The sequence below is a fragment of the Fundulus heteroclitus genome, chromosome 13, assembly GCF_011125445.2.
Source record: "Fundulus heteroclitus isolate FHET01 chromosome 13, MU-UCD_Fhet_4.1, whole genome shotgun sequence".
Taxonomy (NCBI): domain Eukaryota; kingdom Metazoa; phylum Chordata; class Actinopteri; order Cyprinodontiformes; family Fundulidae; genus Fundulus; species Fundulus heteroclitus.
Genome location: NC_046373.1, coordinates 17093244 through 17105727, shown reverse-complemented (window position 1 = coordinate 17105727; position 12484 = coordinate 17093244). Strand labels below are relative to the sequence as shown.

The window sequence follows — 12484 nt, the reverse complement described above, 5'->3', positions numbered from 1 at the left end:
CATATTAAAAAAAAAAACAGTTTGAACCTTAACTAACAGCTTGTACAGCCTTTGACTTGTCATGCTCTAACCTCTCTGTTTCTATTTTTTTGTCTCCTCTCCTTTTCTCAACCACTGGCCTCTCTCTCTCTCTCTCTCTCTCTCTCTCTCTCTCTCTGTCTCTCTGTCTCCCGTCCTGCTGCCATCTCTCCTCTGCTGTCCCATTTCCTGCATGCTCTCCTGGACCTCGCAGAGGACCTTAGCGGGGACGGTAAAGTTACACTGTTGTTTATCCATCTCTGTGTTGTTCTTTCTTTCTTCTCCTGGCCCCGGCTGCACACTGGCTGCACCCTCCGGGGATAGGGTAGCATGTGTATTTTGGTGTGCGGCTTGAAGTGATGCTTACGTTCCCACGTCTGTAACAATACCCATGTGTTTTTTTTTTTTTTTCATGTAAATGCCTTGTAGGAAAAAAATAAAATCACGGTTAAGCCATCAAACAAAATTTCTTGCTGTATAGAGCTTCATAATCAGTTTTGATATCTGTGGATGACCGGGTGTTTTTTTATAATACCCGCAAAGTTTAAATAAGTCTGCTGTGGTCCAAAAAAAAGAGCACAAAAAGGAGAATTCGTAAACCAGTAATTTCTCTGTTAAGGTTTCCCTTTCTCTCTCAGCAAACAGAGAGTCAGACAGCCACATGCAAGGCGAAACGTGCACTCTTGTGCATTTATACACGCGCAGAGCAGAGCAGAGCAGAGAGAGGTTTGCTGGAGCATTCTGGGCTGCAAGGCGCTGGCTAAATCCCACAGAGTTGGAGACAGCAACATGTTAATTCCCTCTCCTGCAAGTCAAAACAGAAACGTTCATCTCTGCTTAGCATGCATCCCAAACAATGTGGGGCAAAACAGTGGTCAGCTCAGTGAAAACAAACCAATTTAACCTAAAACCTGGTTTACTGCGCAGATTAGAAATCTTGCTGTAAAGTCAAAAGCTGTGCGTTAACATGAAATTAGGAAAAAAAGGCAATTTGTGTTGCTAATATGTAGTATACTATTGTTTATATGACATTTTTACAAGTCAGTCAATTTAATTTGATTAGATTTTCATCAGGGTTCACCTATGTTATGTATAGTTAGCTTCAATAAATGATCTCCACATCACACCTACTCACCAACTCGGCTTTCGGACATCTTCCCCACGTGACAATAAGAAAATGTTGGTTTTGAGCAGATGAATTTGACTGTTGATACAAATTGACTAGCTCGCGTGTCTATTTCATACGAATAATAAGTTTTCTAGTTGTACTTTCCTACTCCTGATCAGCCTAAACTTGTATGTTGAGCTGTTTTAGGAAAGTCTTTTCCTTTTTTTTCCTGCTACATATTGCTGGGTAAGCAACAGATTTAATATGCAGCTACATCAACAGTTTGAAATAGAAACTGTGGTGTATGACGTGAACCTTGATTGAGGCCACGAAAGTCAAAGGGACGTTTGGCATGTGCCTATTCTCTGGAGACGCCTGGCCCATATTGACAGCGCTGCACCTTTAAACGACTTTGAAATGTTAAAATTTCTAATTACCTCTCAAAGTGCCTCTTGGACATGCAAATTTAGAAGATTAAAGTTTGCGAATACAGATTTAAACTCATTTAGATGTGAAAAGCTTTCAAAGGGAAATATGCTTTTCAGTTCTTTCTTTTCACACTGATCTCATTCAGTTGTGGTCTATATAAAGTGGGACTGCTCTGAATTCCTCTTTAATTTATTCCCACGTTCCACATTCTTACCGCTGTTCTGAGGTGCGTCTGAGAGCAACTCGTTTTGGTTCTGTCTCTTTAAATCTAAAGGAGGCGCTTTTTGTTGTAGTAAGCTGGGGGACGGTGTAACGAACAACCAATGACTTGTAGACTTGTAGCTTCGGCTTCCTTCAGCCTGGACTACAAAATCACTTTGAGAGATAAAGATGACGGATTCACGAGACTGGTAGCTAAACTGGAAGTCCAAGACCTTGTTTAGCAGTTCTTCAGCTAATATTGTGATATAATAGTTCATAAAACATAATAGAGAACAGTGAAAACAGAACAGCTTGAAAAATATGACCTGAAAAGAATATAAAGAGGTCTATACAGCTCCTGGAGAGTCTACATTAAAATATTCTGCACTTCTACAGACTCAAAATACACAACAGTGTATTTAAGGGCTAAAAATGTGGAATTAGCATATGTCCGCTTTAAAATAAATGTGCGTGGTTTTATGCATGTTATTTCATACTAAGTATTAGTATTAGGTAGAGAAAAAATTAATTTTCTTTAACAAACTCACCAGCATTGACAACCCTGCTCTCAATACTTTAACCAGTAGGACAACGCCTTGCCTTTTGTTTCATGCTATACCCACCTGGTGGATGCAGAAAAGCTCAATATTAATCCAGTTTAACCAAAGTATGTAGTTCCCGTTAAAGTCAGAGTAGTGTTTAATAAACTAAAGACATTTATGCCTGTGATTGTGGGACAGAAAAAAACATTTAGGTAAGAAAACAGTGTGTAAACGGTTAGGATGGAGGCTCGTATAACCTAAATTTAAACTGTTTGCTGTGATTTATTTTTTTTTCTACCACTTACTGTCCTCGTTGCAGTGGCAAGATAAATACGGGTCCTTATCCTACCTATTCACTGGTGGCTTCATGTCATATTTACAACCGAGGAAAACAGAAAGTCATAGATTTATTTTTAAAAGATTGTTAGGGGTGCCACTAATTATGCAGCTGGTGATTGTGCTGAAAGCAATTATTTTTACACGTTTTTACCAGGGATGCCTCTAACTCTTTCTGAGTCTGTCCATCTCAACGGTAAACTTGAGAAAGGTCTAAAGTGCAGCAACTTTTTTTTTCTTTGTAGCATATAAATAGCCCCTTTCTTCAGTGTATTGCTTAAATCATTGCACAGATCACTAGCTGTTGTTTCACATGTTGCTCTTTTGAGACTCTTCAGGAGAAAAAAATCAGCCCCAGGCTCCTTTCACATAAAAGTGGCAGACTCCCACTGAGCCCGCTAAATCCTGAGCAGAGCTGTGAGAACGTTCAGGGCAGCAGATGTTCGACTCTGGTTTCCAACAGCTGAGTCTGCACGCTGATTTTTATTTTAAACGCCACCATCTGGTTCGACCCAATCCGTCCATCTTTTTTCCCCGCCGGCTCCCCCTCCCATCCGCTCAACCCTCTCGTCTTATCTGCCTCCCCAAATGATTTCATCTTAAATTACCTTTTCTCTACTGTTTTGTCTCTCGCGCCAGTTTCTCCCTCCTTTCTGCCTTTTTTTTTGTTGCTCTTCGCTCCACTCCTCCTCCTCCTCCTCCTCCGGTAACTCCCTGCGATCCAGCTGCTCTCACACAGACAGATATTCACAACACATGCTCAGCTGACGCGATCCGCCAAGTGCTTGTGTGTGAGAAAGAGAGAGAAAGGGAAGGCAGGAGGGGGACGTTTAGGAGCAACGAGGGCGTCGCTTTGAGCCGGACGCGCTTCACCTTTAAGCTTTGTGCACGTGTGAGCCGCGCCGTTTTTTTCTAGTTCTGGTGTTTCTCACACTGTTTTTATTTCTGACCTTGCAGAGACCGACGACTATGCGGAGATAGTTGATGAAGAGGACACGTACACCATGCCCTCCAGTAAGTTATTTTCTCAAAAAGCTTCTTTGAATTGATGCCATTTAGCTGCAGAGATGTTAAAGAATCAAGCTCCTGTTCCAAAAGGGAATCAAACTAAAGAGACAAATTAACGTTGCCGTTGTAAATCTGTCAGATCCTTCCATTTCTTACCGCAGCCTAATAATCTGAACGTCTGTTTCCATGAAGCACGCTCGCGACGGCATGATGAGCTGCAAGAAAAACCGCATTCGGTCAGGGGCGCCGCTTTTGAATTTTAGTCCGGCTATTTTGTTTGTCTGTTAACAGCGAAGACATTAGCCGGAGGTTAGAAATCATAGAGTGCAGATGTGGTCCAGGGAGACATGTGACGGATCCATTCAGATGTCCATAAAACCCTGAGTACGCTGTGCTTGTGTTTGCAACCACTGCTGGAGCTCTCGGCTCAAATATCTTTTAAAGTGGACGCTTTTGGCCTCTACAAGTGCTTATGTATGTAATTGCATGGCTAACTTTAAAAGTAGACTGTGATCTTCTTTCTTGCTATATTTATCATACTTTGTTTTTTTGTTCTTTAGTTTCTTTTTTTTTTCGGGGGTTACTTCCTCTAATCAGCGTTTCTTCAGACTTTTAGCATATTTCCCTGAGTTTGTATACGTCTTCATGTCAAGCCGTCGTCCGTTTGGCCAAAATTACAGGGATATGTCTGGAGCAGTCCAGCTTTCTTGACCGGTTTGCAGCTGTGTTTTATATGTTTATTAACCAAATGTCTGATATAACAAGTGTGTGTGTTTTCTGAGCTTTTTTTAACCTTTACGTAGCAGTCTGGCCTTCCCCCCCCTGTCTCTTCATCTGTCTTTCTTCCTCTTTTTTTTCCCCCCCTCACCGCCAACACAGTGAGCTATGGAGTAGTTGAAGGTAAAAACTGCCCGTCTCTCTCATAATATCCCAATGAAATGCTTTTGTGGTGTTTTTTTCTTTTTCCAGGCCGTATAGCCACTCATCGCTCAATAAACCCACTAAAAAATATTGGTCTGTCTTCAGTATTTATGTACATTTGTCTGGGAATCACTTTCAACGTTTCATTTTCCGCTGTTGGTGCCTGGAAAAAAAATGCTTAGTATGTTTTATACGGGTGCTGGTCATTTTGGTCCTTCGCCATGTTGCGTTTTGCAGGTACAAAATGTGGAATTTGTACCAAACATTTGCCCACTTTAGGGACATGTTATACCCGCTTTGATAACTGATCAGTTGAAATAATTTCTGAAGATTTTTCATAGACTTCTGTAAGGAAATCCGGTCGTCTGACTTTAATAATATCCGGTAGTAAAAGGCTGCTCAGAGCTGCTTTGGCTTGATAAAGGGTCTTAATCTTTCAATTCAATTCAATTTTATTTATATAGCGCCAATTCATAAAACATGTCATCTCAAGGCACTTTACAAAGTCAAATTCAATCATATTATACAGATTGGTCAAAAATTTCCTATATAAGGGAACCAGTTGATTGCTTCAAAGTCCTGACAAGCAGCATTCACTCCTGGAGAAGCGTAGAGCCACAGGGAGAGTCGTCTGCATTGTACATGGCTTTGCAGCAATCCCTCATACTGAGCAAGCATGAAGTGACAGTGGAAAGAAAAACTCCCCATTAACGGGAAGTTAAAACCTCCAGCAGAACCAGGCTCATATTTCGTATTTCATACAAATCAACTGGGCCTAATGAGTTTAGCACAGGGTCAATGATAAATGGTTGCAATGTAAAATTTTCAGACAAATACGTTGCTATTAAATGTAATTATATATCAGATTTGAGCTGATTTATAAATATTTTCATTTGTGCATCAGTTAAACCTTTGCAGCCGATCTCTACTTTTTGTAAAGCTTTATTTTGCTGGTACCGATTTTAGCTGATATTTTTTTCCCTCTTAGATTTTCTGAAGGCTTTGATTTGCCACATCACATGTTGGTTTTATACATACTGGCTTAATTCAGTCATTCAATATCAAACAAGATCCATTTCACTACTCGTTTGGTCTCTAGATAAATTAAACTGTGGTTCTTTAACTGGGCCTGAGATGCCAAACAAAGCACTAAAACTGGTATTTTCAGGAATTTAATAAAGGTGCCACAATTCATTAAACTCCTATAAAGACTCTGTATTTAGTCTAGAATATCCCATTCCTTATTTTACAAGTCAGTGGGTTATAGATTTTGAAATGGAGCTGATCTGAGTTGGTCCAGATGCCATAAAGCAGCGACCTCAGACCACACACTGAAAACCGGGGGCCAGGTTGAGCGTGGTGTTGTTTTATTTTTGAAATCTTCAGATAATAAGACCTGTCTTCTTTGCAAGCAGATTCAGAGTTAACAGGCTGGACTCAGTGGCTTGAATCCCACAGAAAATGCTCAAAAAAATGTAATTTCGCCTTGACAAAATCAGTAGGAACCCTGCAGACTATTTTTGAACTGGCTTTATTATTTCACAGTAGTGGTTAGTGTGGTTGGCATTACTAAAAAAGATGTGGCCATGAGCATTTCTTAGAGGAAGTAGATTCTTCCCTTTACTCTGAGATTTCCTAAAAGCTGCCCCGTGACAGACAGACGTTGAGCACTAAAAAGGTTGAAACAGAGCAACCTTGCTGCACTTTGTTCAGCTTTCCTGTCTCAGAGTATGCACGGATTGCAGACATGTCTCGACATATTATAGAAAAAACAATAATTTCCCTATCAATAACTTGTTAGATTGGTGAGTTTTCCATATTTTCATTCGACATACCTCAGTGAGATTGAAAATAGCTTCCTTTGTTCAAGTCAGGGCTAATTAAGATCAACGCTTTGCGTTTTTTGTTATTATTGATCTTGATAATTCTTCAAAACATTAAGAGAAATATACAGACACACAATGTTTCCTTACATGGGTATGTAAGGGGTTGAATATTGGTACTAACTGGACTTTGTGGGTAACATTGATGGATGATCTGGCGAAGGAGCGAATTGATCAGGAGCCGTTTTGTATTGAGTTTGTCTTTTGACTCGTGGTGCTTGTGAATTTAGTGGTTAGACTGCACAATGAGAGCCAATAAACCAAACAAAATAATAAAAATAAATAGAAAACAGCCATGTCCTGCTTCAAAAATCCCTGTTTGAGAACATCAGGTGGCTTTAGACATCAGAAGCTAAATATCTGCAATGTATTTGTGTTGTTTTGGTGGTTTGGTTCTCATTGCTCCATCCTTTTGTCAGATGCCTTTATTTACGATCGTGGTTGTGTCAGTTCTCTGCGGCTTCTTTCATGTTTGGAGCAACGCTCATTTCTGCGTGAATTAATTGCTGTAAATCTTTTGAGAAGGAATGTGTTTTGGCCACTGTATAAGTTCTGCTTCTTTTGTCTTTTATGTTACAAAAGCTACACTTTCTGAGCCAGTATCTTGTTAAATGTCTAACATACTCGCAACATGCTGGTGGTTACGTTTCCTGCAGACCCCAGTTAAACTCTCGATCTTTACAGAAGCAGAACACGACTGTCAGCTTTAGTTCGAATGCAGAGTAATCCGGTTTTTAGCTGCGAATCTAAGCATTTCCCTTTGAATTCTTGTGAGTATCCTCACTGATTGTTGCAAAGAAAGGGGTACGTACCAGCAGAGACCGTACCAAATACAGAACATCTGCTTATCAGTCAGAGGAAAATTACACTCGGGATTGTTTTTAAAATGCTTTCATTTCGGAGGTTATTATTATTATCTACTCTGCATGAAGAATGACGATAAAGCCTGTTTGAATACTGTAGAACATTTGTTTAAGATTTCCTCGGTTCATGGTGCATGAAGTTTGCATTTATGTGGAAAAAAGTGATGGGACTAGCTAGTAGTTTTGCAAACTTTAGAGCAATGTTTGTTCATTATCACCTGTGGGTTTAGAGGTTTATCTAAGACAGCAGCAGTTTCACATCCTGAAAGTGTGGTCTAAAATAATAATTCTCAATGTGAAATACTTTTGTCTGGGATGAAAAACAACAAGTGGACGTGCCGGTCTCACTTCTTCCCCGTGTTTTCTTTCCTTTTCCTGTCGTCCTTGCCTCTCAGCGCGGGACTATGAGATCCAGAGGGACAGGATAGAGTTGGGTCGCTGCATCGGAGAGGGTCAGTTTGGCGACGTTCACCAAGGAGTCTACAACTGCCCGGTATGTTGAAATGCACGCACACACAAACGGAAATGTGTTGTATAAACACGAATGTCTTTAAAAACGTGCTGCTGTCGGTGTAAAATGAACAAATAGGTTAATCGTCCACGAAGGGAAGTTAGGAGGGGAGGAGAGAGGAGCGGTGAAGATCTGTATTAACCAATCCAGAGCTAGTTTGGTTGTGTTTTTAGGGTACTCTGTTCTTGTTGGGACACCCAGTTGTGTCCTATTTTAACCTTTTCAACACAACTTTCTCAGCTCAGATGTGAGGAAAATTGGTTAGACTGATCAGAAATAATCCAGGAACCACCAATGAGCAGCGTAACATAAACTGTAAGGTGCCAACCGTAAGAAAAGCTGCAGCTTGACAGAAACTTGCTGCAACACATATGGACAAGTCTAATGCCACCTGGAGAAAGGTTTTTTTTTTGGTCATTTACGTGAACTAGTGGGTCATAAGTAGGGTCAGAAGATGGACTGCGCCCAAAATCCTTCAGCGCCACTTCAGATCAACATTCCAAAAAAAGGTTAAAAAACAAAATAACTGGACTTTTTTCCAAAGTTTGGAGACGTTTCGCATCCCATTCAGAAAGTTTTCTCAATTCAAATGTCTGGAGTTCCAAGCTTGGTCCACCCCTTTGCAATGGGGAGTCGTTAGGGATTTGCCAACAATGACCCCAATGACTCCCCAGTGCTAAGGGTTGGACCAGTTTTGGTTTAATTTGCATGTTATCTAAGCCATAACAAGGCCTTTTTGGGCAATAATATAAAGCTTGGAACTCCACACTACTCCAGACATTTGAATTGAGAAAGCTTTCTGGATGGGAAGCCAAACGTCTTCAAACTTCAGAAAAAAGTCCTGTTGTTTTGTTTTTTAACCTTTTTTTTTGGAATGATCGTGACCTGGATGACTGAGAATCTTCACCAGCATTCAGATCAACAGCCAAAAGATGCAAAATTGTAACCTGACTCCGCCAGATGGATTTGCTCCGCATATCCATCTGGAAACCTTCCGTTGAAGTAATTTTGGGAAGGGGCGAAAATACTGGTTAGCTGATTGGCCTATGTTGGCGATAGACGGGCCAAATAAACCAATCAGATCAACGAAACATATGACGTACTAACAGCGACGACGAAAACACAACCACAAGCTCTTGCCGAAACCAGTCGAGAGAAGGGCAAAAACATCTTTTCCTCTGAGAAAAGCCTCCAGAGCGGTGTTTGCTCTTCTTTCAGTGAAGAAATACTCTGTAATTCCGATAAAACTTGCTCGATAGCCACGCTAACGCTAGTTTCATCGGCTGAAGCCGCCATGTTCTTCAGACTGAACTGACGATCTTCTCGTTGCGTCACACCTCAACCCGCCTCAAAGCCAACGCTGATTGGACGTTCGTTTGGTGAACGGCTCCAAATTTTCTTTAATGGAAAGTAGCCAGACTGATCTGCGAGTGAAACCTTGAAAGCTCGCGAGATTAGGATGGTCTCACGAGGCTAGTTGGACACATTTTGGCTTTTTAACAAAACAGTAGTTCTACTGTTTTCCCAATTAGGTCTTGGCCTTGTTGATGGCCACAAAATGTTTCACTGTTTGCAATCCGGTAGTTGTTGGCCAGTATATTCCTAGGCTGCATCCGAAATGTTGAGCTTGAGACTGCGGTGGTGATTTCGGACAGCCATAAATTTATACGTCATTACGCGATGGGAACACACATGGATGATTCTAGTGAAATCCGGGCCTACAGCTTTCTGAAATAGAACTACAGACTGCGGGCTCTCTTCTCTCCGGACATTGTTGTTAATCGTAGTCCGCAGTGACATGTCATGCAAAGGATTGTGGGATTCCTTATAGCTCTTTAGCACCGGTAAAGGACATTGCGAGCTCCCTATGCTAAAGGAGCTATGAGAGGACTTATTCAGGCTCCTTTTCCTTCCTTACTGACTGCATTATCAGGACAGCACTTATAATGGCGACCGCTGACACACTTCTGCTTTGGCTGAAGAGAACTTATTCTAAAGACGTTTTCAGATGTAGTTTCATGAGCTCTCAATTTGCATTTCAAAAATATTCTCAGCTTGTTAAATAGAGTCCCAAAGTAGTAGAAACCCACATGTGACATAGATGACAATATCCTGGAGATTGATATGTTCATTTGAATAAAAATAAATAAATCGTAATATCCATATTGACATTGAACGCACCAAAAAAGGCTTTGCTATCCTGCCTAATCAAATACCAAATGCATTTTTGGTATTTGCTTTTTTCCAAATAAAAGAGTTTATTTTTTTCCCTTCTCACCAGCATCAGCTGTGTATTCAAATCTGTTCTCTTTTTTTTTATCTGTGCTTTTTGCAATCCTTGTGTAGTTTTCTATTCTCTCTTCACAAATATGAAATATTTCCTCCAATCTCAATTTGTAAGGCATTGCATTTCATAAGCTTGCAATGTATTTATAATGTTAAATTAAGTTGCGGTTGTGTTCTGTATTTTCCTCAGGACAAGCCACCTCTACCTGTTGCCATCAAAACGTGCAAAAACTGCACCACAGACAGCGTCAGAGAGAAATTCCTCCAAGAAGCCTGTGAGACCTCCCTCTGCGTCTTTCCGCATCTGCTCTCTGTTGCGTTTCAGAAGTGCCGACTGTCTTTGTTTTTTCCAGTAACGATGCGGCAGTTCGACCACCCTCACATAGTCAAGCTGATCGGCGTGATCACAGAGAACCCGGTGTGGATCATCATGGAGCTCTGCACGCTTGGAGAGGTACGCGAAGAACCGGGGCGCCATTAACAGACAGAAGTGTGTCACATTTATCTCCTTCACACTTTAAAGCGGAGATTTGTGTTAACATGCGTTTATGGTTGTGTAGCTGCGGTCGTTCCTTCAGGTGAAGAAGTACAGCCTGGACTTGGCCACTCTCATTCTGTTTGCCTATCAGCTCAGCACAGCGCTGGCCTACCTGGAGAGCAAACGCTTTGTGCACAGGTACAACCATCGACTTCCGCAGTTTGACACCCAGAACATCTGAGACGATCATATCCAAAATTTTAGTCTCGTGGGCCAGAAAAAAACTTATTTTTTTATAAACAAAATCTAATAATTTGACATTGTGATTTTTATTTTACCTTCCCAGCAGTAAATAGAGCATGCAATATTTTACCAGATAAATTCAGATTGTTTTTTTTTTTGTAGGTTAAAAAATTGTAGACCAAAAATGTGGCACCTTTTATTAAAAGAAAGGCATCCAGTTTGCAAAATCTTTTAAGTTTGATAGAAAAAATAACAAAAAAAACATGTCCTCAGCAATAAGAACTGGATTTTTGATCGCTTTGATTAAACTAGTTTAGTTGGTTGATTTATTTGCATATTAAGGTCCAGGAATTTCTGCTTTTGAGTAAAGGTCATTGGTTAGATGTATTCCTATTTACTATATTATTACTTAAAGAGAATCCAAAAAATTTGATTATTAAAAGACAAAATTGCACTCTAAAAAATAAAGCAGCTCCAACTAAAATGAATTGCTTAAATGGGTAACAAGTAATTGAATTAAGTTGATCCACTTAATTCATTTAGTTTAGAAATTGTCAAGTTAAACCATTGTAAACAAATCAAGTTGGGTAAAATATTGTACCTAATATTTTTCATTGAAAGAGGATTTTAATTGGTTGCCAATAATTTGGCCCTAATTACAAATAATAATAAAAATAAATCTCCATCTTCATCCACCGCCTGTCCTGTCAGGCTGTATCTGTATCATTTTTTAATCAAATTACTTTAGACACCCCTGATAGAAGTCATAATGAGCAGAGAAAGTAAAGAACAGTTTATCAATTTATCATTCACCAAAAACTGTGAAATTAGTTGTGGGCAATGTAAAAGACTCATTGAATGCTAAATGAATTTAGCATTTTAAAGCTGATATAAATATTTTGTAGGTACTATTTGCAATTTAAGCTTATTATAGAATATAACTAGATGTTAGTATAGTTCATACAGTTGGAATGCAATCTTACACTTGGCATAAAGCAATTAGTGAAACAAGACCAGGTCTAGGAGGACGTCCTTAGCTTCCATAGTGAACCCTGAAAGCTTTCTAATTCAGATTTCAAAACACGACTTTATGGTGGATTTGATACATGTGTGATATTAACAGACAGGTAAATGAGATCAAACACAGATATTAACAATCTCTGTTGACATTTGACACACACAAGATGCAGTATAACAGACAGAGGGACTTCCATAAGAAGCCTGTTTGGTTCATCTGTACTTATTTGGAGAATTTCATGGAACTGACACAGAAACACACACATTTACAAAATGAATGTTATTTTAAGCTCTACACTTAACTATCTTACATGGATTAAGTGGGTGAATCAAGTGTATTAGCATCAAATGAATGGAACTGTAGACAGGCACCCGATCCCGATGACTCCATCTCAGATAAGCAGAAGGCAACTGATGGATGGAAGAAGAATAAATAAATAAGAATAAAGGAAGAAGAATAAATAAAGGATGCAGTTTAGGGTAGGAGAATAACGGTGCCTCCATGCAATGCACTGGATTACCTTATGACATGGTGACTAATATTCAGCTTACATAATGAGGTATAACCTACCAACCTCGTAAGTTAAAGTTAAATTAGGTGAGCTGAATATGACATGAACGAGTTCATTAAGTCAACTTT

At 39.8% G+C, this 12484-nt stretch overlaps 1 protein-coding gene across 15 annotated transcripts in view; it reads left to right on the top strand.

Annotated features, from left to right (window-relative positions):
* The window catches only part of ptk2aa (protein tyrosine kinase 2aa), a 99414-nt gene that overhangs the window by 65516 nt on the left and 21414 nt on the right, over positions 1 to 12484 (top strand). For 7 of the 15 annotated variants that reach the window (XM_036145244.1, XM_036145243.1, XM_036145245.1 and 4 more), the window contains 7 exons: positions 233 to 250; positions 3592 to 3648; positions 4522 to 4542; positions 7705 to 7802; positions 10297 to 10381; positions 10460 to 10560; positions 10667 to 10782. In XM_036145244.1, coding sequence (XP_036001137.1) covers positions 233 to 250; positions 3592 to 3648; positions 4522 to 4542; positions 7705 to 7802; positions 10297 to 10381; positions 10460 to 10560; positions 10667 to 10782 — 496 coding nt within the window. Of the gene's footprint in view, positions 1 to 232; positions 251 to 3591; positions 3649 to 4521; positions 4543 to 7704; positions 7803 to 10296; positions 10561 to 10666; positions 10783 to 12484 lie in introns of all 15 variants that reach the window. The other 8 variants (XM_036145235.1, XM_036145240.1, XM_036145247.1 and 5 more) reach the window with 4 other exon arrangements.